Source organism: Plectropomus leopardus, chromosome 20, assembly GCF_008729295.1.
Source record: "Plectropomus leopardus isolate mb chromosome 20, YSFRI_Pleo_2.0, whole genome shotgun sequence".
Lineage (NCBI taxonomy): Eukaryota > Metazoa > Chordata > Actinopteri > Perciformes > Serranidae > Plectropomus > Plectropomus leopardus.
The window spans coordinates 26,679,645-26,706,418 of NC_056482.1; the positions used below are offsets into that span (position 1 = coordinate 26,679,645).

At 37.1% G+C, this 26,774-nt stretch overlaps 1 protein-coding gene across 1 annotated transcript; it reads right to left on the minus strand.

Moving 5' to 3' along the window:
* Positions 1–2,082: 2,082 nt before the first annotated feature.
* On the minus strand, positions 2,083–25,443 carry pitpnb (phosphatidylinositol transfer protein, beta). Its single transcript, XM_042509255.1, has 12 exons — positions 25,411–25,443; positions 18,105–18,135; positions 16,264–16,409; positions 14,379–14,470; positions 14,159–14,166; positions 13,470–13,544; positions 12,352–12,435; positions 7,328–7,405; positions 7,112–7,216; positions 5,811–5,933; positions 4,850–4,936; positions 2,083–3,334 (listed from the first exon to the last, which is right to left on the minus strand). The coding sequence occupies exons 1-11, from the start codon at positions 25,428–25,430 to the stop codon at positions 4,889–4,891; spliced, it is 810 nt and encodes a 269-aa protein (XP_042365189.1). The 5' UTR covers positions 25,431–25,443; the 3' UTR covers positions 2,083–3,334; positions 4,850–4,888.
* Between the last annotated feature and the right edge of the window lie 1,331 nt (positions 25,444–26,774).

The following is a 26,774-nucleotide window of genomic DNA, read 5'->3' on the forward strand; positions in this document are numbered from 1 at the left end:
TGGTGACCAGATTAAAAGCACATTAATGGGAATACTCACCCTGAAAGACACAACTAACACACACACACAGACAAAGAAAAGGAAACAGCACATAGATTCTCTTATTTGTTCAAATTTATTAGATATTCTGTTATGTTCCATTGTCTAGACCTTCAGTCACAGCGTTGAAGCTGTGAAAAAGAAAAACAAAAAAACAAAAGGAACTAATTGTATTACATTCACTACTAATTCCCCTGAATTTTGCCTTATCAGAAAAGAGAAAATTGAATACACTGTGAATCTTTGTCTTTCAAAAACAAAACATAAAAGAAAAAGAAAAAAACAGTAGATTTTGCAAGTGCTTATTCATGATTACAATAAAAGAAAAAAAAAAAAAACAGTATTTTGGACTCCATCTGTTCCCTAAGCTTCTATCCCTCCCCTCACAGTCAAACCCTGGCTGGCATCACTCGTAATGCTACAAAACTGTACAACATCACGCAGCCTCTTCTAGTCTGCGGGGGCGACTCCCGTCAGCATCAAACTCGGCCAGGCTTTTCACTCCTCGCCTTTTCGTCCGAGGTCCAGCTGAGTCCAGTTTGATTCTGAGGGGACGCCACCCGTTAAAAAACAAAAACAAAAAAAAAGGATTTTCCTTCTCGTCTGATGCAGAGCTTCTCAAAAGCACTGATCAAACGCACAGAGAGACAAAAGAAAAGTGTTGAGCATGCAGATCCTAAATTTTTAGCACATCTCTCCTCGTGTTTTTGATGATATAGCGGCTCCATGTCATGCTTGTACAGGTGTGAAACATCCTGCATAGTTTGTCTGTCTCCTAGCTGTACATTCATAAGCATGGATGAGGTAAAACAACACGTGGACAGCCTGCTCCACTCCGGCACGCCGTCCACAGAGCTGACGTCACCTGCTCGGACATTAGTGACACACCTGACGGCGCTTCGTAAGCTGCGAGTATTCAAGTCAGTGTTTGTATGTACAGTTTATCCATTTCTATAATTATAAAGTACACTTATAACTCTCTTTTTTAACCTGTCAGACGTACGACACACAGATAGGTTACGACGAAACCTAAGAGACACACACCCGATCGGATACACAACCACAGCTGCACTACGCTACGTCATGATCGTAAAAAACGCCACCGAGAGCCCCGACAGGGTCTGCATTACGCCCAAAACAAAGAAAAAAAGTGATGAAATGCTCAAATCGATGCAGCAAAAAAAATGTAGTGATTCAGGATGAAGATGCCGCTTTTTTTCAGATTGAGATTCCGACTACATCTCAAATATAAATGGTTTTGCCAATTTTATCGACTAGAAACACTCAGACTGACCTCAAACCTTTTTGAAACCCCTTGAAACCTGAGCGAATGTGTGTGATTTCTTTCAAGAACATGGGACAAAATGACCCAAAAATGAGCAAGAAATTTGAATAAAAAACAAATAAACCACGGAACAAGTGCTTTCAAATGCATGAATTTCACTATAATTTTAAATATGCAATTATGATTGATTATGATTATTATTAGTTTTTTTTTCTTTTTCGCCTAGACATTTCCAAATATACTAATTTCTTGCAATTTGTGGAACATTTCTTACCAAAGTTGCCTTTTCCCCCAATTTTATTCTTGACTACAAAGCACTCAGACGGATCTCATACTTTCTTTAACACCTTGAAAACTGATTAAATTGGGGTAATTCCTTTTAAAAACATGGGAAAGCAAATGAACCAAAAATTGGCAAGAAATTAGTAAAAAAAAAAAAAAAAAGTAGAAGAAAATTACCTGAAAATTAGTGTTAAAAAATGAGTGTTAAGAAAAAAAGACCCAGAAAAAGTGCTTAAAAATGTACAATAATTTTGTAACATAATTTTAAATATTTAATTATAAATAAATTTTTTCCTTAGCTTTTTTCTTTTTTCCCAAATCTACTAATTTCTTGCAAATTTTTTAACTTTCTTTTGTTTTACAGTTTTCTTTTTTCCCCATGTTTTTCAAAGAAATTACACCAATTTGCTCTTGATTCAAAGGTTTACATACTTGTGAAAGGCGTCTAAAAGCAGCACAATAATGTCGCTCCAGGTTTCAAAGGCTACATGAAAACTTAAAAAAAAAAAAAAAAAAATTATCGCTATACATGTTTAAAATAAAAAACTCATCGGTCAAACATCGCAGATCTGCCTGGACCCATTTGCTGTCAGGTGAGAGAGGAAGCGGGAGTTTTGAGGAGGGTATAAAAAGATTCATGCACGCAGCGACGCACAGACTCTCATTTGTTTTTTTAAAAAAGGAGCGGAGGCTCGTGGATGGGGCGCTCCCGTTAAAGCCCTAGCCGAGGAGAAAAGGACATGCAGCGGCAGCGAGAGGCCGGCGGCGGAGCGACAACGCCACCAAGCCTCGACATCAAGCTTCTCCATCTCAAGAGTGCCGGTCCTTTAAGAGCGAAGGCAGTTGATAACACAGACGCACACACTGACACACGTGTTCAGTACAGACTCTCTCTCCAAAATCAAACAGTCCACTTGAGCGAAGCTGCATTGCAGCGACATGCAATGAGCGAGGAGTTGCCGTTGTCCACATGCACTTGTGACGGAAGAGGAAAGGGGGTCGTGTGTGTGTCCGAATGTGCGCAGAGAATTACCCATCATGCATGAAATTTGAATCGTTAACAGGCCTCCAAATTAAAAAAAAAAAAACAAAAAAAAGGAAAGATCCCAAAGTTAGCCAGACAGAGGGGACAGCGAGACACGGAGGGGAGGAGATCTAGACAAATTTAACCAGGACAAGAATATAGACGATACTGAGGGGAGAGACAAGGATTAAAGTAGAGACAGACAGCTCTAATACAAGGGGAGGCGGGGAGATAAATGGTCCAATACCTGCTAAAAGTCCAATTTTTTTGGGAACCTGTATACCTAAAAACAAACATTCTAGTGAATTTAAAAGGCTTGACTTTCTGAGTCACGGTTTACACACCTGAATAAAAACAAAGCCCACTGTAATAATCAACTAACAATTACATATCAGGCAATTTACGTTCTGTGCAAAGAGTTTTTTTTATCCTTTTTTTTATATATGTATGCAAAACCATGTTTTTTTTCTGTAGTGAACAGGAGGCTCGTGATTGGGGTAGAATCTGTACAGTACTGTTAAACCAATCTTTGTCAAACCCCCCAATGAATCATGTGAGACAGGGAGAGAAGAGGCGACGTCAGGGGCCAACTTCCTCAGCGTGGTGGACGTGTCTCTGATGACATCATCATGACAGGGTTTGGTTGATTTGCCTCATTGCTCGTGAGCAGCACTGGTGCCTCGAATCGGACCTGTATGACGCAGCTGCAGACGGAGAGAGGAGGTCAGAGTTCAGCGGCGTTTAGAGACTTTGAGTTTTCTTGCGTTGGCGTCGTATGAGGTACTTAACCACAGTCAGTGGATGGCGGTCGACACGCCTCCAGTTTGCCAAAACTGGATGCCTGGTCTGCCACTGATGCCAGAAAATCCTGGAAAGTGTGGCTCCCAGAGAGACAACCACTTCCATTTGTTTTTGGGCCTGTCGCTTTTTGAGGCAAGATTTAGGCAGAATTAATGACTATATTTGGGACGACATTTATTTTTAAGTGGGATAAGCTCCTTTTTGGTTTTTCAACTTCAACATCTACAAATATTAAAACAAAAATACTTCATTGGAATACTAAGTTTAGCTGCTAGAAAAGCAATTACAAGGAAAAAGCTTCAGTAAGATGCCCCATCTGTATAAAATCTTTTGGCTTAAAGGTACGTGTGATGAATCAGTGGTATGGGCACTATTAATAGCCACCTCCGTGTGTATTGGTCACGCACAATGACAGCTGTTTTTTTTGGAAAACCTGTCAGGAGGGAGACAGTTTGCAAAATATCTCCAGTGGGAGCGGACTGTCGGACATGTAATATCATATAAAATTAAAGCTGCAAGCAGCGATGAACGACTATCACGACTAGTGAATGTTGTCATACAGATGTGTTCAGGGATGGACCTTAACCAAACCTGTGAAGTTTCAGGCAGATCGAACAATGTACACCAAAGCTGTTTTACAGCGCTAGGTGCTCGGGCACTAAAAATGAAAATAAAAATACTTCATTTAAGATGACTGTATGACAGTTGCTAGGAAGTTAAAAAATAAAAAAATCAGGAGCAGATTAAGAGATAATGGGCCCCTGGGCACATACATGCAAAAGGGCCCACCTCCTCTCCCACACAGGTGCAAGATACAGACTTTGTGGTTTTACTTTTGTTGTTGTTGTTGTTGTTTTGCCTCTTTCTGGTTGTTATTCATCTTAGTTTTCAATTTTCAGGTTTTTAAGTTTTGCGCAAATCTGTAATGGAAACCTGCCTTGTTTATGATATATGATTAGTGCGGTTGGTACCTCATACAACCCCACTTCAAAAAAAAGACAAAAAAAACCCCTTTCAGTCTGTCAGCATTAAGCCGTGCACATGCAGGACATTTGCTGGGAAAAGGGAAAAACATTTCAGCAAAGTTACCTTTATTCCCACAAAAATCACAAAACATCAGGAGGTAAATAAAGTGAGAGCACAGGGTGAAGCGTTTAAGACGAGATATCGAGCTGTAAGAGAATGGTTACGTGAGTGGAAAGGACAAACGATGAGAATGACTCGAATGAAAAACAGAAGATTAGGAAGGAAAAAAGAAGACACAGGTCAAGCACAAAAAGATCTGAAAAAACAAACTGGACATTTACAAAAAAAACGACAAAAAAGGACGAGTGAGTTAGACAGCAGCCGGACAGCAGAATTAAGAAAAAGGTGGAGAATGATCCATGCAGCACCTCCCCTCCTGTGATGACACTTACTCAGCCTGCCTCTAGTGTTTGACCTACAGCGACGGGCCTCTACTCGTCTGTCGCAGAGGTGCCTCGCACATCTCCCTTCTGACGCATCTGATGTGAAATTCAGGAGTAAACGGTTAAATCACGGAGCTGAAGTGTGCTGCGTCGTCTCCAGCAGTCCGGCCCAAACACAACAAGCATCATTTGTGCATCGTCATCACTCACAAGAGAAAACTCATCGACTTTTAGACTTCACACACACGGGTATTTTTGAAACTTTTTCTGTGCGTCTTTTGTCCAAACGTGTGTGTAGACAGAGAAAACGTTAACCCTTAGGGACTGTTTGGTGCTTTTTACACACTTCTCATTCTTCATTTTTTAAAATAATTTTGTCTGTTTATGCATGTGGCATAAATGATGGCAAGATTGTGCATTTTTGTTTTATCATGAATTTCCAGCTCAGCTTCCACAATAAGTCTAAAATTCACTGTGGAAGCTAAACTGTTACATTCAGACTGTTAAGGTCAAAAATGCCCCATTGAAACCCATTCAAACTGACATTTTTCATTTAAAAAATCTACTTATGTAGAATATTGAAAATAATTCTTTCCATGTGTGCGTGTGTTTATTTCCATCTAGAAACAAAGGCATGACAAAAACCTGGCATTTAAGGGTTGAAATTCTGAAAATTCATGAATATTTGATATTTATGATCAGGCTCGGTGTTGGTTACAAAATTAAACTTTTTTTTTTAGGAACAAAGTAGACAAAAATCCCATTTTTCAAAAGTACCCGTGTATGTTTGGACTAGGCTCTGGAGTATCTGTAAACATGTGACAGATAAAAACGTCTTACTGAAAGCAGTGTTAATATTAAAATCTTTTAACTCCATTTTTTACATCCGCCTTTATCTTTAAAACACCACAACAGGAAGACGAGAGTACAGTCCAGTGTGAGTCTGAGAGGTAGCTGATAAGTTAATTACCTCCTCGAGCTCTTTTTGGGTCTCTTCTTCCATCCGCCTGATGTCCTCCATGGTCAAACCCACCCATCTGTCAATCCAGCAGAACAGCTGGCGGTGGAAGTTGGTGAAAATACGCTTTTCTTGCTGTGGAACGACAAACAAGTTCAAATAAATTAATGTAAAACAACCTCTTCTCTGCACGGACTGAAGTGAGTAACTCTCGTTTACTGCCTTCAGTCCATGTTGAAGACTGTTGAACACATTTTACACACTTTCCATTCTTCATTTTTTTTGATAATTTTGGCTGAGTTCATGCATGTGGCTTACATTCTGACAAGACTGTGAATTTTTGTGTAATCAGTGAATTTCAGCTCCTACAATAAGTCTAAAATACACTGCGGAAACTAAATAGTTACATTCAGACTTTTAAGGTCAAAAAATGCTCCATTGAAACCCATTCAAACTGACATTTTTGATCCCACAGCCATCAGAGCAGAAAAACAGGACTTGTATTATTTCTGGGTGTCTTTCTGGGTTTTTAGACTTGGAATTTGTTATTTTGACTATTTTCCATCTGATGAGGTCATTTTGACCATATTTGGCATATGGAGGAAATAAATATTATTTTCCCTAGATGAACTGTCACAACCAATGTTGCTGCTAATCATTGACATATCCCAGACTGTCAGCAGGAAAAAAAATACTTTTTTTATAGCCTGAATTTGAAAAGTGCATTTTGTGTGCAGAGCAGTATGAATGTGAGTATTTGACACTGCACAAAAAATAATAATAATGTATAAAAATCAATATTGCTGCCAATCCTTGACATATCCCAGGCTGTGATAATAATAATATAAAAACTACTTAGCATGCAGTTTATCAAAAATAAATGATTTTTTAAAATCTAAAAATATAGTAGCATCATGACAAAAGCCTGGCATTTAAAGGGTTAAAATTTTGAAAATTAATGAATATTTAATATTTCTGATTAAGACTAATGTTGGTTAAAAGAATTAACTAAATGAAAGCAGAAAATAATAGTAATGTATAATATTTTTTAAAGCTTGATTTAGAAAAGCACATTTTGTGTGCAGAGCGATACGAGTGTTTGTAAATTACAAGTGGGCCCTAAAGGGTTAAATGTTTTTTCGATATAAAAAAACACAGTGGGTAACAGTTTTCTTTGCTCAGTTGAGTTTTCCTCCCTTCAAATTTTAAGAAACACCTGTCTCCCTCTGCTGTTCAAAACAGAAACAACACATAACTGGCACGCTAAAAACCGGCTGTAAAGGCCTTTTAAAAGCAAAGACGGGATGCTCTACCCTGTGGATGAAGTTTTCCACTTTGGTCTGCAGACCCCACCATCTGAACTTGACGGTGACCAGTTTGTATGCACACATGTAAGGACAGTCTGTCTTCAGCTCGTTCTGTGGAGGAAGAAAACACAAGAGGTGAACGCAGAGTTCGTTAATCACAGATGAGACAGAGAGAGAGGATCACTACGTTCAGCAGTTGGTGCATTTTCTGTTTTCTGTCACCTTCCACTCGGGGCCCAGAGGTCCTCTGCCTGTCTTGGTGGAGTGGAAAAGAGCAGGATCTTCTTCTGGCTTATAGTCCTGGAAGAGAACAAAAGGGCAACAAAACACTCAGATGCTTCAGTGCAGCTGCTGCTTTCCACGAGTCTGCACTGTGCTTTGAGTTACACTCAGTAACGTTTACTTTATGTTAAAAAAGTCCAAATACGGTGTTAGTCCAACTAAAACTGGACTTTTAAAATACATGTAAACATGTTAGTCTGACTGAAATCAGTCTAAATCATTTTTTTAAAAATTAAACTACCCATATTGGTAAACAGATCACGTAGTCCAGTTAAAGTCCGACTGAGGTGTTTACATGATGGAATACCTTGAGAATTATTTGGATGGGTAGTTTAATTTAAAAAAAAATGATTTAGACTGAGACTGTTCTTTATTTATGAGGGGGGAAGGGGTGCTGCAAAATGGGTCAGGCATTAAAAAATGTAAGCACTGAGGAGGGACTTGCGTTTTCAATTTTGGCTCAGGTGACTTGAAAAGGTAGTATTTTATATTTATTTTAAATAAAATAGTCACACTCCAGCCTGGAGTTTTTTGTGCAATGAAAAAGGGGCTTTAACACTTTGAAACCTGAGCTAATCGGCTCAATTTCTTTCAAAAATAGGGAAAAAATAAGCAACTTAACGAAAAAATTAGTGATTACCTACATCAAAATTACCTGGAAATGAGAAAAAAAGAAAGTAAAAAATAAAAAACAGTAACCTAACATTTTCTAAAAATTATATATTGTGTAATGCTTTAAAATATTCTAATAATCATAAATATTTTACTACATATCGTACTTAATATTGTACTGTATTGGACATTTTTCCATTTTTTTTTTTTCTAACATCCTGACTAATTTCTTGACATTTGCTCACTGCTTTTCCCCATGTTTTTAAAGAGAATTAAACCTTTTTTGCTCAGGTTTCAAAGGTTTAAATATCTGTGAAAGGTGTCTACATACAGCACAAGAAAAACTGATGTCTGACCAGTTTTAAAAGGGTTAATATTGCCTCCAGACATGTTTTAAGACATATTTATGAATATAAATATTTGAGCTTTTCTTTTTCTTTGTGGAAAAAAATGACAAAAAAAATGACTCTTACTTCTCACTCGTCTAAGAATGAAAGACTGAAAAATATATTCTCCACGTCACAGCTGTGTCTGTTTACTGGGCCATGATTGGTCACAAAACCATCTTCATACGTCTTAAACTCAGATTCAAGGTGAGCACAGAGAAACTTTCCCTCTTCAGCAGATGAATGCAGAAAAAAACTGCAGATGCATCACTCTGCACAGTGAAGCTCAAACATCAAGGTCAACAAGCATAAAGAAAAACACATTTTTCAGTGAAGAGGGACTGAGCACGCTCAGAAAATCCTCCCACTTCTCAAGATAAATAAACCATTTAAAATTTGTGTTTGATTATCTGGAAAACATTTTCACAAAGCTAAAAACAGAGCTTTTTTTCTTGGCGCCTGACACTTAATTCAGTGTGACTGTTCAGTCAGACTTCACCCTTCAAGGACGCGTTCACACTCCGGTCCAGGAACACTGAATCAGCAACCGCAAGATAGTATTTTTACTACAACCCCCAAATCCCACCGCTGAGCTCAGAGCTCACTGTGCTGTTTTAATCCGTTGGGTCTGTAGGGAACGAGTGTTGAATACCTGGAGCAGATGGACATTCAGATTAAGCCCTGGCCTCCACACTGATCCACTTAAGTCATTATTGTCGAGGAGCTAGTGTAAGAAACGCTGTGACCCACCTGGATGAAAATGGCTTAATGCCTCCTTTAAGATTTTAAACCGCAGGCGACATGACGGTTTAGGTATTAACTGACTGACAGGTGCCAACGACCGGACCAATAAGAGATGTTAAAGGATAAATTTAGTGTTTTTCAACCTGAAATCTAATTTTCCATGTTTTTTTGTAAAAGTGTATAATGGGAACAATACATTTTCAAACTGGTCCAGTATCACGCGAGAGCGCTGCAGCTGTGATGTTCGCTGAATATTAACCACTCGGGGCATCGGTGCACCATCAATGAACGTCCACTAAAAATGTTCGTTTTTGCCACTGACAGGCTCAGATTGTTATTTAAGTGTCTGACAGTATTATGGAAAGGATTCCTACATAGATAGAGCTGTGTTTAACCAATAGTGGCCCTGATATCTCTAATGCTAAATTCACAAAAGTCATTTAAATCGTGTTTGTTTTTGTCACTGATAGGCTCACGTTACTGTAAGTGTCTCACAGCATTATGGAGAGGATCCTACAGAGATAGACCTCTTTGTTTAACAGTAAGATCCTTTGTGTTAACCAGAAACGGCCACAAAACCGCCGTTGCCAAACCTACCAGACTACATTTAAATAGTACTTGTTTTTGCAGGCTCTGATTGTTAAATGTGTGAACATAAACTTCCAGACTCCATTTGCATAGTGCTTGTTTTTGCACTGACAGGATCAGATTGTTGTTTAAGTCCTAAGACAGCTTTTGTGAGCTTAATTTTGTTTCTGTCAAAGTCTGCTTGACCATGACAAAATTACTGTTTATCTAACTGAAGTCAGGTGGGCTTGACAATAAGTGGTTTCAGGGTTGTTTCTTGTTGAACAAACAAATTAGTTACACTGCTGCCTGTTTCATCACTGCTGGCTGCAAAAAATGTTGTTCCCATTACTCACTTTGACACAAAAACATGTCAAAACAGGGTCCAGGTTGAAAAATAGACAAGTTTCCCCCAAGAGACAGTTTCATTTATTGGTGGTCTCATGGTATTTAACAAACTGAGACATTAAATGTCAGTTTTGCATCCAAATCAAATTTAACTTTGAATCAAATGTCGCCAAAAAACTGATAACCCTTCATGGTGCATTTCCTTCGACTTAATAAATGCAGTCCAACTGGATTCTCAGGCTATTTCCACTGTACGACTCTGCATTGGAAAAAGGGTCTATTAGGCTGAACAGGCACAGATAATAATGTCATATAAAAAGATAAATGAATAGATAATGCGTGCCCTCGAGCTGCTCCATAGACAGTGAATAATGAACCAGCTGCTGGGACACTGTGACACCAGTAATGGGCATTTTACTGGGATACAGGCTCATTTTCACAGCTAGAAAGCTGAAGGGACACTTTTTGCAAAGCTTCTGCAACACATTAGAGACATTCACTGACTCGACGTCAATGGGTGTCTATTCAAGTCTTAATGGTCTGATTTTCAGCTGACGGAGACAGCTGTCTGAATAAGTAGATATGGGACACTTTTAATCATGTTCTTGGCCTTCACTGAGAAAGATGGAAAACTTGGAGGGACAGTTTGACGTGCAACATACAACTGCATGCTGAATCAAACTATATCAGGAACTGATGCTCAAATCCATTCTCCACGATTCATGATTGCTTGTACACCTTATCTTAGTACTGTTATTTAATGGTTGTTGAGGAAAATGTTTGTTTAAACAGTATAAATCAGTCTGCAAAAGTCACTGACTACCAATGTCCTAAATCTGCATTTTACATTCAGAATATACATGTAAAGGCCTTTGCAGTCCATCCATCCATTTTCCTCCGCTATCTCCGGGGCCGTAAATCTGGGAGCAGATTTGCACATATATCAACTTGGTACTAAAAACCTACAGCGGATTCATGAACGCCGCAGAGAACTCGGATCTGATCGTAGGCACGTGCGTGTAGTTCATGAATGCCAATCAATCATAAACTGACAGCGTGCTCCCCCAACTCAGCTATCTGTGTGCATCCTCGCACATGAACAGCCACATAAACCAGTGAGAATGACTTTGGTGCATCCAAAGTAAAATATAAAATAAACCTAATGGAAACCTGTCATTTAAAAAAAAAAATCTCAGGTGATCCAAAAACGCCACTGTTTTTGTCTGATCACATGACGCTATGGCTACGTGCTTGTCAGTAGGAGCTACAAGAGCTGTTTTTGCATCACATTACTCTAAGAAAGTTGAGCGGATCATCCAGAAATTTTGAATTGTGGACTATCAGCTCCCAGAAATCCCTCATACGTGGTCTTGGATTGGAAATAATGATGGCTAGTGCAGTGGCTGCAACAGAAATAAAGCTGGTAATGTTTTGAACATCCATCGCCATGGTTACTGATGTTATCACCAGAGGAGAAATCGCAGAACATCACTCAGTGGAAACACAGTCATCTAACAATTGTGTTTTATTGACATTTCGAAAATATCACTCAAGTTTTTGACTTCTTTACAATAAATGGGAATATTTTTTAAATTGACGTGTTTCCATTAGGCCTATTTTATATTTACAATTTCAATTAGAGAGTTTATTATGAAAAAGAAATTAAAAACACCTTTTGAAATCTATTATTGTTGTAAATGACTGAAGCAGCATATTGACAGGTCTGTTTTTTAGACGGGTTTTCCATTTAAGATGTCTGTGTGACTTTAAAAATTTTTTCGGATCATTGTTAAACACAGGAACTCTAACCATTGTTAACATTTGCTGAAATCTGGTGTCCATTACATGAACGCTTTATAGCACGATGATTCATGCAGTTTGTTGTTTTGTGACTAATAAAAAGCTCTGGAGGCAGGCAACTGATGTAGGAAGGCAAATGCAAAATAAGAAGCATTAATGAAGAGATTTTGGCAGTTTTCTTCTTTAGTAAAGTTTATAATGTTTTCTTAAAACAAACATCAGTCATCATCTTCACATCGACTTCCAGGACAACTCCAGGTTTTTTACTGCACGCAACTATTTTATACTGTTAAGTGAAGCTTTATGGGTGATGGCCATGGATTAATAAAGTGGTTGCGTGGATGTTTCGGCTCCTGACCCTGAAAATCCACCTGTCTGACCTCACTTTTCCTCAGGGTGGAGACATCCTGCTGTAAATTAGTTAATGCCTTTCAGTCTGCTGCGGGCTGCTCACTCTTAAAATATTTTCACCTTTATTGTTTTGTTTGGCTTGAAAACACAACTCACCCCTTGAGCCACTTCTTCTTTGTTTGCAATATCTATGAGAGACACCTCCACAGTCCTCCATGTCTGCTCGTCCAGGTCGTGGACCTGATGCACAAAAACAAACAGGTAAACCTCAGCTCAGCACACAGGTGACAGGGGACACTTCGTTTGTCCCCGGAGGCTTTATTCAAATCTGTCCTGAGTGTCAGTCAAATAAGATTCAAATTTAAACCACACAGATGTATAAGAACTTCACAGCATCATCCGACTACTTATGAGGGCACTCCACCTATTTCACACAATACGCACTGAGTTGTGTCCTCTGTGGCTTTGAGATGAGTTTTTATAACGTGTGTGAGAATATTAAGCATTGATCCAACTTGCATGTCCATTACTCAACTGTAGAGGGTGCAAAATTCAAAACTAAATAAAAAATTGAGAATTAAAATGCAAAACAAACTGCAACCTGATTTTTTCATTTTTGAAAGCAATATTTGAGTAAAAATGAAAATGCAATTTTCCAAAAATTAAAAAAACCCAACAGAATTTAACAATTGATTCTGAAAAACGTAATCTACTGTACAGTGGAGAATATTAAAAGATTAAATCAAATTTGACAATAATTTACACAACAATGTGTAAATAAATAAATTAAATGTGTTAATTACATTTAAGAAAAAGATTTTAAATGTGAAAAAATGTCATCACTTAACTAATAATTAAAATTAAAATTAAAATTCTCTTTTCAATGTAAAAAGAGCATTTGCAAATTGGATTACTGCTAATTTTTTTTTTTTACTTAAATAAAACATGCATATGTGGTAAATTAAAAAGCTATAGTGGAATTACAATTTCACTGCCAAGTTTACATTATCATTTTTATTAAGTGCACTATGGACTTCCATCATAATCAATATCTTTTTTGTTTTGTTTTCAATTTTATAACAGAAAGATTGCATTTTAAACTGAGGTTGGGTATTTTAAAAGAACTGTTCACATTGCATGATGGGAAATGTAGGATCCAGTGTTTTACGGGTTAATATCAGGGATATTTCTGCCTCTGCTGCTTCAAATTTGACTGTTATTTTTTTATTATTTTCGTGCGAGTCCTCTCCACACTGTGTCCTCTGCTCACTTACATTTTCTATTGTTCCCATGTCAGGTTTGTGCCACGTCTCGATCTTTATCATAAAGTCGTCCTTCATGTACTCATTCTAAAAAGAGAAAGTAGAGAACACACAGATTTCATTATTTAAGTCTTAAAAAGGTAAAACCGCTGATAAAGTGAATGAAGTGCTGCTGATCTGAGCCAGTAAGAACGACACAGAGAACATCATGAATGGAGGAGAGATGTACTTAAACCCTACGGCTAAATCCAATTAACCAATCAGACGTTTATACTGAAACAACACTAGTAATGCTGCACTGCTCAGCTCAGATCTATTTTAAAACCCTCGCAGCAGTAGTCAGCTTGCAGGTAATGTACGAAAATATTGGGCTGTAAAAATACTTTTCAAAACACAGACAATATCACACATCGGTAAAAGGTCTGCTGCATTTCATCCAGTGTTATCTGTGTATTTGTGTGCAAATCTCAAAATAATGGCCCAATTACAGCAGCAATTTAAACAGCAGAAATTCACTGCAATTCAGATTTGTTTCTATGATTAGTGATTTTTGCTCGAGGGGGAAAAGTTAATCTGTAAAACTTCGAATGCATATTTGCTCTGTAGACCAAAAACAAGCTGATTTTTTTTTTTTTTTATGAAACAAAAACTGGTTTGACCCAGGACCTAAAATAACTAAAAAAGTTTAACAAACAACTCACCGTCACAACTGCAGAAGATGGAGGGAGAAAGAAAAGAAAGTAAAGAAATTACATCAGTATCAAAACCAAGGATGACATTTATCATCTCTGACAAACTTTAAAATTACATTTAGGAAAATGCATTACATGCAACTGTAACTATATATTTCTGGCATCATGCAAGAACTCTTTAGTGAAATAAAATTAAATATGAATTGATTTATTCTTCAGTTTGACTCACTCGTGCAGCAGTACGGGTAGGCGTTCCAAGCCTTTTCGTGAAAAACTAACGCTCCCTCTGGTGCAATCATCTTCACATAACCAGGGACTTTACTGCAGAGGGAGAAAAAGACGTCAAACAATCAAACACACAGTGCTTCAAAAAAAACTGTCATTTACATTTTAGCACTGTGTAATTCTTCTTGTAATGACTTGTCCTGTTTGTTTAGTTCTTGTCCCCAAACACCTGCTTCCTGCAGTTTCAAAGAACCAGTCGCACAAAGAGGGCGGACAAAATAAGAGGAAACACCTGACAATGAGTCGGACTTCTTCAGAGCAGCTTCAGTACTGCAGCGTCAATTCTGCATGAACCGGGATATTAAACCTGTGATTAAGGACGGCGGTCTCAAGTTATCTGAGGGATGAAGGGAAACTCTGCCCTTTTCCATACTCATGTATGTTACTTTGGGGTTGCTGAGACCCTGAAATGCGTCCGACTTCATAAAACTTGTCTTGAATCAGTTATCACTTTGAAAAATGAAGAACGTCATGCAAGAGAGAGCAGAGATACTCCACTGGCTCTGTTTGGGGGCCACTTTAGTAAAATAACAGTAAGTCAGGGGCCAATCACAGCAGCCCCACACGTTTCTGGGATTTTAGGACATTTCTCAGATTTTAAAAGATTTCTAAGATTTAGGACATTCTTAGGATTTTAGGAATGTCAATGATTTTAGGATGTTTCTAGGACTTGAGAACATTTTTTAGAATTTGAGGACATTTCCCAAATTCTAGGCTGTTTCTCCGATTGTGAGACATTTCTGGGACTTTAGTACATTTCTCAGATTTTAGGACTGTACTAGAATTCTAACATTGGAGCGTGTTTCTCAGATTTTGGACATTTCACAGATTTTCGGAAGTTACTAGGATTTTAGCACATTTCTAGGATTTTAGAACATTTTCAGGATTTTAGGACAGATTCTCAGATTATGGGGCATTTCTTGTTTTTTTGGATTTTAGGACATCTGGCGGGGGATGTGGGGATCCTTCACTGGCACTTTTTGATCAACAAGCTCTATGTTTATGCTGTTTTTTTGCACTCTGGCACTTTATGGATACTAAAAGTACAAAAATAATTCCCAGAGTGAATCACTATTTTGAGGGGGGGCACTTGGCACCCTCTCAGGGGCTAGACTTGGCCCGCAGACTGTGGGCTGAGCATCACTGCTGTAAGATTAAAAAAAAGCCTTTTTTTTATTTTAGCATGCAGAGTAGTCCTCAACAGCCGACGTCTCCCCTCAGAAAGCTGCCAAAACAGCTCCACCATCAGATTTAACAGCTGGCGGCGGGCACTGTCTGCTGCCTGTGATCCAAACAAACACGTCCAGATGGAGGAAAAAAAAATTCAGATCATGTTTCCGTTGCCAGCGCTCACGGTTTTATGTGCCTCACCTTCTTAAGTTACGTGTTTGTGGCGTTGGCAAAAAGGTGATAACAATGCCATAAATGCCTGCTTTGTGAAGCTGGTATTTATAAATAATAAATACTTCTGAGAACCAGTTTATGGCCGTCACAAACAGCTACCTCGATTCTGTGGTGAATCTTAAGACGGCAGATTTTCTACTGTCTCTTCATCCCCATCATTGAGCTTTTAATTGCCTCCACTAACTGCCGCTGCTGCATGAAATGTTTCTTTAAAGCTTACTCTGCCAGCTTAGCCAACACTGTATAAGAGGAGAAGCCTTCTTTCCAAACGTGATTCTGTTATTTTGTCCACCTTACGAGGATGTTAACTCTGTGTCATCTGTTTTCTATTAAAAAGGTAAAAGGTCAGACAGAAATGCAAACATATTTCTCTAATAGGGAATCTCAGATTTGGTTAAAAGTGTTTTTTTTTGTCAAAGACTTGCCTCTTTAGATGGTATATTTTATGTGTGTATTGTCCCTTCTCGCCGTCCTTCTCATAAGGTTCGTTCTTCAGCACCTCGATGCCTTCTCCTCCGCCTGTCTCATTCTTGCTGGCCTCAGCCACGGAGAACAGCTGCCCTACTTGATACTGTGAGAAACGAGGAGAGAAAAGAAGACACAGACTGAACCTTCAGCCTAAAACTACAGGGACAGGGACAGGGACGGGGACAAATCCTGCGATTATTTGCTGGAGGCAGGTACTTCAAGGATGCAGCACGACCAACAGCTACGCGCTGCAGCACAGAACATGCATAGACTGTAAGCTCAGACTTCAGTCATTAAACGTATTTTACAGAGTGTACGTACACCACATATAAGGCTCTAAAAGCAGTTTACTGTATGTTCATGAGCCTCCCAGCTGTGGTGTTATTTTTGCCTAATTATCCCTTGATTAAGTATTTTTGGAGCCATCAAGATGGCAGTGAGCTGTAAACTCAAATTAAGGCTTCAAAATATCCTTTTATTACCCTGCAGCTGACCCCACAAAAGCTACATCCATGTTCCCCTACTGTCCGTAAGAAACACACAAACAAAGATATATATAAGAAAGATACATAAATGACTTTCAAAATAAACTTTGCGCGCTCATTAGGCCTCAGAGTTTTTACATGGAATATTAACAATTTTTGTAAGCATGTTACTGCTGTCACATTTAGTGTTGTATGGTTGTCCTCGTTCTCGTGGAATAAAAATTACTTCAGTATCAATAAATAAGTAAATATGTGTATAATTAAATACAGGAATAATAAATTCAGAAATACGTAGATTTAAACAACAAATAGGAAAAAATAAATAAATAATTAAGTCCATAAATAAATGCTGAAACACGCACAGAAATACATTAATGCATAAATATGAGAATAAATAAATAACATGTAAATGTATAAACAAATACAGAAATAATGAATGCTGAAAATACAAGTAAGTATAAATATAATATTAAATAAAGGAAAAAAGAAAGATAAAAATAAAAAATATGGGAATAAGTAAATAAATGCATCCATTACTTTACAATTAAATTTAGGCTGATTTCACTAGAAACCTAAATCGGGAGGAAAATTTGAAAGAAAAAACAAAAACAAAACAAAGACCTGGCACCAGCTGCTGAGGATTAGGGAGAATTTCTGCCCAAACATTAACATTAATATAACACATGACTTTTGGGTGACAGCAATGCAAGTGGTATCATGTGATTTTTTCTTTCCAAGTTACTTATTTTGAGATTTAACAATGCAATGTTAGCAAAAAGATTCATAAAACTGAACCTTTTATGTCTTAGCACTTTGAGGACAATTAAAGCCTTATTTTAGGATCGATTAATTCAGTGCCTTTTAATACTTTTAAAGGATTTGTGGGGACCCTGAGAGAGCTGTGAAATAGGGCCAATGCATGATGTCACTGGATATAACAATGGGCTCACCGAAGCAAACACAGTCTATTTTTGAGCAAAAGCAAGCTCAAAAAGTGATTCCTATTAAGAGAAAGATGACACGAGAGGCTGTAGTAAAGGCTGAGCTCACACTCGAGTCCAGCTCTGCCTGCAAACATCAGCACCAGCCTGTCACACCAACACCACAGCTCTCTAACAAAGGCTATTCTGTCCTGGCGTGTGCCCCACTGGACGAAAGCCTGAGATGAACATCAGGAGAAAATAAACACAAAACTCTGACTATTCCAACCTGCTGGAGCTGTAATGTATGTTATATTGTATAAAAAAAACTGAAGTCTTGCAGTAAACAGCTTGTGATGTATGTAAGAGGACATGGATGCAGTGATTACTCACCTCTTCCACAGAGACTGGCAACACTACACGGCTGAGAGAGGAAACAAGGGAGAGGTGGGGCAGGAAATGGACAGAAAAACAAACAAGTTAAAACACATTTTTGTCTAAATAGAGGAGTAAACTACTGGAAAAGATTATTTGAAAACAGTGCATGATTATGAAAATAATATCCCTGAAGTTTTGCACAAACGATGCTTTTGTTTTTTGTATTAATTCTTGAAAACATCCCATTCTTTGAATGCATGATTGGCACCGTGTGAGCGGACAGAAGTTGTGGGTAAACTTTACTCTGACCATCTTTGGGGAAAAAATGAAGCAGCTCTGTGCTAAAAGAGGAAAATCTGCCTCCCAGTCTCAATGTTAAAACTTTGCATTAGTCCCCAAAAAAAGTGTGTCACTTTGAGACAGCATGAGGTTGTAGCTGGATCACCTGTCTCCATCCTGATTATTATTATTATTATTATTAAAAACAATAATAATCATAAGAATTTCTGTTTACTTTACTTACTGTTTATTTTGCTACTATATTTTCCTAACACTTTTCTGCCACTAATCTCTTGTTTGTTTCTACCTTAATTCTTGTCTGGCCGTTGTTCCACATTATTGTTTGACTTTTGTTGTTTTAAAAAAAAGAAGTTATAATCAGTTATTATTACAAGTTACAAACATACAAGAAACTCAAAAAGCAGCATAACCAGGGTTAATTATACACAGCCTATATTTAGATATTATGAAATGAGAGAGATCCTTGAATGGACACACAGTAAAAAGGGACTTTCTTCTCCTCTTTAGCTTCCTGCCTTCCCATCAGCGCCTCCTCTTCCTCCTCCTCCTCCTCCTCCTCCTCCTCCTGTCACTATTCATACAAATCCTGTGCAAAGATTAGCAGATTCAGGGACTCACCCTGAACCTAAACATCAACTGATCGATGAAACTGGCTGGTGGCTGAAGACAACACAAGCTCAGCTCAGCTCAGTGAAAATGTAAATAATTTAAAGCAATTACAATGTATTTATAGCTGAGAGAATTAAGAGACACACAGAAAATATATTATAAAAATCACACCGACATGTACTGTTGAGGATCTGAAGGGTAAAGGTGGAAATAAGGCTACTGTTAAAGACAATAAAACTCACTGCAGAATAAGGCTGCAGTAATATACTGGTTTCAATGTATACTGACATATAATTGACAGTTATAATGCCATGTACATTTGATTACTTCAGTATTAAAAAATTTAAAATAAATCTCTTTGGCAGCACCAATGCCAAAAATTGCAGGTGTGTTTTTGGATCTCACTACCAAAAAAAGCAATGTTAACAGTGTCGCCTGTGACTGAAAAAATAAAAATAAAAAAAGTACGCCGCATCACACACACAAGTGAGTGAAAGAGTGAGTTTGTTGTGTGAGCTCTGGCAGACCAACCACTGCCGGGTGGTGCAAACACACATCACAAACCGTGTGCCGCTTGTGATTTTTCCTGGAAATAACACCACAGACACCATAAATACTGCAAATACAAGAGCTTTTATCAGTGGACTCAGTTATCAAAGCGCTACTTCATTCAGTAGGCAGGTTTCCATTATAACTTTGAGCAAAACTTAAGTAATATTTTCAAAATATCGATAAAATGCAATGTGTTGCTTACAAGTGACGTTCTCCTTTCATAATAACATTCAGTAACCATGGCGATGGATGTTCAAAACATTAGCAGCTTTATTTCTATTGCAGCCAACACACTAGCCATCATTATTTCCAATCCAAGGCCACGTAGGTGTGTTATGACGCCATAACGTAAAGGCGAGCCCCTAGTACGTGGGAGCGGTCACGTATGAGGGATTTCTGGGAGCTGATAGTCTATATGATAGTATTATGTGACACTATTTTAGGACCTTGTTTTTTGTTATAAGGCACTTTGTTCTTTAGTAATATTTTTTACTATTTGTATTTTTCTTTTGCTGCTTTCCTGGCTGCTGCGACAATGCAAATTTCCCCACTGTGGGACTAATTCGCAATTTCAATTTGCACAATTTGAGGGTTAATGGAAACCTGACCAAAGATAGACTGTGTCTAAACAGACTTTTATTTACAAGGAAATCTTTGAGATTATCTTTTAACATCTGTATCTCCCATCTCATTAACCACCATGTGGACATACTGTGTCTGCTACACAAAGATTCCTACATCAAGCATATGTATAACCTCTCATGATTAATTACATTTTCAAAGACACATTCAGGTCTTAGCTCTGACAGTCATGAAGCCGGAGGAACAATGTCGCAGCACAACTGGAAAAACAAAGGAGGAGCGCTGTGTTTGTGGTTTTGGCTCGTGCTGGTGTGTGTCGCTTTTGTACCGGAGAGAAATTAACATGTTGGCTTTGGCAAAGTATACAAAAGCATCTGCTGCTGGAGGCTGTGTAGTATATTAAATCAGGCACATTTACAATGTTACACCAGAGGGGTTTTAATCCAGGGCCATGAGGAGCTGAGAGCTTTCACTCCAGCTGAAGTCTGCACACCTGTTAATTTGCCTGAACAGATTGGATTTTAGCACGATGAGAAACTTATCAGTGAAACCATCAGTTGTGCACATAATGTCATCATTTTCCTGCAGTATTTATTGTGGTTTTCTATAGAATTATTGTAGCATCTGTTTCATTTTACTGGCTACACAAGGGGAAAATAATTAATGAAAACAATTTATATTCTGCTTCTACATGAGATCAAAAGTGACCATGACAAACACAAAGGCAAAAAATGTTTTAAATGACACCATAATACAATGATGCTCAACTTGCGGCCTGCAAGCCTAATCTGGCCCCTGATAGGATGCCAAGTGGCCCTGCAAACATTTTCCAATTCACAATAAAAATAAAGTGATATACAGAAGGTGCAAAATACATAAAACAGCACCAAAATAGAGCTTGTTTGTTAAAATAGATGCCAGTGGAGGATCCCCCACACCCCCCAACAGAGGTTCTTACTTAGCCTCTAATGACCTAAAATCCGGTAAACATCCTGAAATCCTGAAAACATCTTCAAATCCTAGAAAAGTCCCAAAATCCTAGAAATACCTCCAAATCCTGGAAACGACCAAAATACTATAAATATCCTAAAATCCTAGAATTGTCAAAAAATCCTCGAAATGTCCGAAAACCTGATAAACATCCCTAAAAATCCTTGAAATCCTAGAAACTTCCGAAATTCTAGAAATGTTCTGAAATCATAGAAACATCCTCAAATCTTAGAAATGTCCTAAAATCCTTGAAATGTCCAAAAATCACAGAAAGGTACAAAAATCCTGGAAATGTCCTAAAATCTGAGAAGCATCTGTAAAATCCTATAAATGTCCTGAAATCCTCGAAAAGTCCAACAATCGGACAAACGTCCTCAAATCCAGAAACGCCCTAAATTCCACGAAACATCCTAAAATCCTAGAAATATGCATGAGGCTGCTGAGACGGGCCCCTGGCCTCCTGTCATTTTTCAAAAGTGGCCCCTCAGCAAAGCAAGTTGAGAGTTCCCGCCATAACTAATGCAGCTCTCTTCAGCTTACAGGTGTGTTAATGATTAATCAGTTATTGATTATTCCCTGTTAGGACAGTGATTGTGTTGTGCTCAGAGAAACATGCCTAACAATGTGGCCAGTGACAGAAAATTGCAGACATCCTTAGTATTCAGTGTCATGCATTCATTATATCCTCCAAATTAACTGTGTTTTCACTCACTAACGCTCACTTTGTGACACAGAGCAGCTGCAGCAGAGACAGAGTTTGCACTGGAAATAGCTCTGCTGGATTATAAAGGGCAAAACTGTTCAACAGAGGCTGACCAGTTCAAGTGGTCTTGTAGTCCAGGTAACCTGCAGTTATGTAAGATCTGGTCTAAGACGTCACAGACACCTGCAGCAAAGGTGCTGAGGAGCTTAGACAGCAAAAAGTTTCAATACTGGGCTGATAGATTAGTTTTTCTTTTTGAAATGACAAAAAACAAAAAGCATTTCATTAATATAAGACTAGAGTTTAGTTTCTCACATGTGTTGAATTGCTGATTTTTTTGCCATAAGTGACAATAATCTGAATATTTTGTAGGTCAGTCAAAAAGAGCAATTTAATTAATTCTCTGAAACCTGGATCAACATCAGTTTTCTTGTGCTGCGATCAGTTCATCGTTCACAAGCATTTAACATTTAACTCCAAAATGCGAGCAAATGTGAAAAGGGACAAGAAAATTGTTAGAGAACTGTCAAATAACTAGGAAAAAATATCAAGAAATCTAAATTCGTAATTATACTTTTTTTGTTCTTTTACTTCTTTTTTGTGCTTTTTTTTTTTTTACTAATTTCTTTCTAATTTTTGGACTATGTCTTGTTAAGTTATTCATTGCCTTATTTCCATGTTTTTGTGAGAAATCGAACCAATTTAAGTCGAGTCCTCTTGAGGTTTAGAAAATTATAACGGACATGTTATCGACCAAACAATTAAACTGAGAAAATAACAGGCAGATTAACGGATAATAAAAGTAACTGTCAGTTGACTCTGCATTAATAAATCAGAAGTAGTGGAGAGATCATTTAATTTAAATAGCAAACATACTTTAACTTGCAGACTGTATAGCTCTCTCTGTCTATCATGACCAAAGTTGAGTTTCACAACTCTGATAACAACTCGCTCTGACGTTATTATGTAAGTGGTGAATTTTACAGTACAGGTAAGTAGGTTAAGTAGTTTGCTCTGTGCAAATTGTGCATATTTTATTTGCTGCATGCATATTTTTAAAATGCATTTTACTGTAAAAGGTGTGTGAGATATTTTGAGGCCTGAGTTGCACAAGTAATTACAGCTGATATGGTATTTAATTAAAAGGATTGACACTGAATCAGATAAAAATGAGCATGAAGTATTTAGCCTTCTGCACACCTTTTTGGTACTGGAATACTGAAGGCAAGATGTAAGGTTCAAGAAAGTTTAAGTTTGCATATGTGGCCAATAAAATCCTACTGAGGCATCACTAATAACTAAGAACTCTCTCCCAGATGCCTTCGATTATTCACTTCTATATGAACGCTGTAAGTAAACCAATTGGCATCGCTAATGATAAACATACATTTCTCTTCATAAGCTCCTCAACATAAAGGATGAAACATTTTTACCTAATCTACAGAAAACTAACCAACATGTTATACCATTTTATCTCAGAGCACCTTTTAAACAAGATACTTTTGTTAAATCAATTGTTTTTGAATGAGTCACAATATTTAAAACCATTATGACAGCTGGAACATGTGAGCATTTGTTGATATATTGATTATTTTCTGTGGAAGAGGTACTATTTCATATTGATACACTTGATTAGAGAGCAGATTGTGGGCAAATAATTCTGCATCATCTCAGCTAAATATACATTTTTTGGCTTCTATCTGACTTGGACAATATCATATTAATTTTATGACATTTATCTGGTTTTACTTCTTACAGTATTAAATTTATTAATGCCCCATGAGTTATTTGTCTAACTGTTAATAAAAGTATAAATAAAGTTATTATTATTAAAGTTAATATTTATTGTTCAAGTACCAAAAGTAAAAGTTCTCATTATGCGGCAAATTTGCATAATGAGTACTTTTACTTTTGGTACTTGAACAGTTACTTGTAACTAACTTAATTTGTGTATGTGGTTATCAAATAACAGCCTAATAATAGGCTAAAATGACACTAATTGGTTTTCTGCCTCTCTAGATTGTTTGCTTTTCGTCATTTTGTGCATTTTAAATATTACAAAAATAAAAACAGTGCAGATTTAATAGCATGCAAGTAACACATCAGATCAAATTGAAACCAAAACTCTGCGACATCAATGTGCCATTAAACAGAATATAATTCCTGTAATGTATGCTTTACAAATAAAGTAATAAAAATTAGCTTCACTTTTACCTGCTGCAACATTAAGGGATGTGCACATGAATGCACCACTAATCTATAAACCAATTATAAATCAATAATATAATATTTGTGATTCTAAAATGGGCAAATCTGCATAATGAGTACTTTTACTTTTAATACTTGAACAGTTACTTGTAACAGAGTACTGTTTGCTATGACTGTTTGCTATTTATGTTGTCATTTTGTTATGGTGTGTTGAGTGAATGTTTTTTTAATAACAATATGAGCCTAGTCAGATTTCTAAATCTTTCAGCATTGTATGCTTTTTGTCATTTTGTGTATTTCAATTCGTGCAAAAAAATAACAACAGTGCAGATTGAATACCATGCAAATAACACCTCAGATCAAACTGAAACCAAAACTTTGCGACATCATTTTGTTGAAAAAACATACATTAAAGACTATAATGCTGTTTTTCCTGCAGTAACTTAATTACAGTAACAGCACTGCTGAACAGGTTTCTGTAGCGCATATAGGTTAGCCTCACAGTTAGCTTAGCTTAGAAAAGGAGTGCATAAAAACGATCCCCTCGTAGTTTTAAATTCACACATTTATGGACTGAAATGTGACGATTTATCGTGTTAAAAATGCAGCTTATGTTGGCATTAGCCGCCCAGTTAAAGGGCTAACTCTGTAATGCTAGCGCCAACAAAGTAACAGCAAAGTAGTTCAATAACCTCAAGCTAGCATGAAGGGTGCACCTGCTGTGCGGTTTTTAGCACAAATTATAGCACAATTCCTAATTAACTCTTTGTTAACACAACGCTTACGTGTCACACGCTAACTTAGCTGTTAGCTTATTTTAAATGCACGCTTTAAAAATGAACCCAGTTGTCAGAAATTGTCATGCTAGCAGCTAACCGGCTAAGTTAGCCTCGGCTAGCATTAATGGTAAATCCGACGGAACCTTAATCTGTCACTCACGGGACCAAAGCTTAACATTACGGCACTTTAAAACACACAACGCGCCGCTATTTGGTTAAATATGGTGATATATTACCCCGCAGAGGGTGTGTTATGTAAATAAACGCGCAGATTGTTTGTGTGCTACCATCTTTTTTTATTTATGTAACTCAATTTCATTAAGAAGCTAATTATCCGCTCTGCTGCTACAACTCGGGAGGCTAACGTTAGCTCGCGCTAGCAACGCCTAAAAAAGACCCGTTATGTGTCCCGTTATCCACGTCCTGATCCACCCCGCTCAAAGCTGCCTGCCGACGGGATAAACGCAGCCAAACACACCGAGAGACACCGACAAACGGCTCACGCGTGTCCACGCTACAGTCATAAGCTCCGAAATGGATGAAAATGAGGCTTTAAATGCACCAAAAAGACGTTTTTTAAGAAACACTTCAGACTCACTATTCCTTGATGAGCACCATCTTCGTCACCCGGGCTGCGCCTGCGCACTGGGAGCGGACACCAGATAGAATTATCAACAAGTTCGTTCCGCCCTCGAGGAGGATTCTGATTGGCTGAGAGATCCACACCACGTTCTAGAATCAGAATAATAGGATGTATATGATGATGTATACGGTAAACTTTATATACGGCTAATAATTATAATAACGATCACCCCAAACATACACGAGAGTTCAATAATAATAATAATGATAAAAATAAAAAAACATAAATTACAATACACACATATATATATGTGTGTGTGAGTGTGTATGTATATATATATATGTAATAATCAGAATCATCCCAAACATACACGAGAGCACAAAAAATAATTTTGATAATAATATTAAAAAATATAAATATATACATAGATAATAATACATATAAATAAATGAATATATATATACACACACACACACACACACACATACACATAATATACACATGATATATACATATGTTTATGTATATATAAAGATATATTTATAATATATATCACATAGAACAATAGTTATGTGTGTGTATATATATATATATATATATATATATATATATATATATGTAAAATGATCAATAAATATCTTAAAATAAAAATACGTTTTTGTAATAGTCTAATTTTTCGAAACCCCTGATGTGACCTGGATATTTTTTACTGCTCCTTCATCTTTTTATTATTTATTCATGTAGTTATTGAGAAGTGATGAATGTGTGTGGATTGTGTTTTTAACTGCGGCACCTTACCAGAGTAGCACTGAATTTTGCTGTATGTTGGATATATAATAAAGACATTCTATTCTATTCTATTCTATTCTATAAATATAAATCAATATATAAAATAGAAATACAGTAATAGACAATTAGCACTGGTGTGTGACTATGGAGATTATAATATGGACAATGTGTTGAGTGTGTTTTTATTTTTTTCCAGCTGTTTTTTAGGACATTTTTTTTTTCTTTTTAGTCTCAGGTAATTTTCTTGTAACTTTCTTACAAATTTTTTTTCCATGTCTTGGTAAGTTGCTTGTCGCCTTCTCTCCATGTTTTTGAAACAAATTAAGCCAATTTGCTCAGATTTTAAAGGGTTAAAGCAGTAAAAACACTAATAAAATAAAACAAACAGTTTCACTTTTAAAAAAATCTGTTTTTTTTTCAGAAGTTTTCGTTTTTTTATTTAGTATTTATTTTTTCATTTTATTTGATTTAATTTGTGTATTATTTCATGTTTATTACACGTGAAAAGAGAATTGATTTATGTCATGAAAGCAACACAAGGAAAGGGACATTTTTATTTGTCTTGAGAATTGAGATATTTCTAAATAGGA

Coding starts and splice junctions, on each gene's coding strand:
- pitpnb (XM_042509255.1), bottom strand. CDS start 25,430: ATGGTGCTCATCAAGGAATA. Junction 14,471..16,263: donor AAAATATACCATCTAAAGAG/GCAAGTCTTTGA, acceptor CTCCCTCTGCAG/TAAAGTCCCTGGTTATGTGA. Junction 5,934..7,111: donor TGGAAAACTTCATCCACAGG/GTAGAGCATCCC, acceptor GTCGTTCCACAG/CAAGAAAAGCGTATTTTCAC.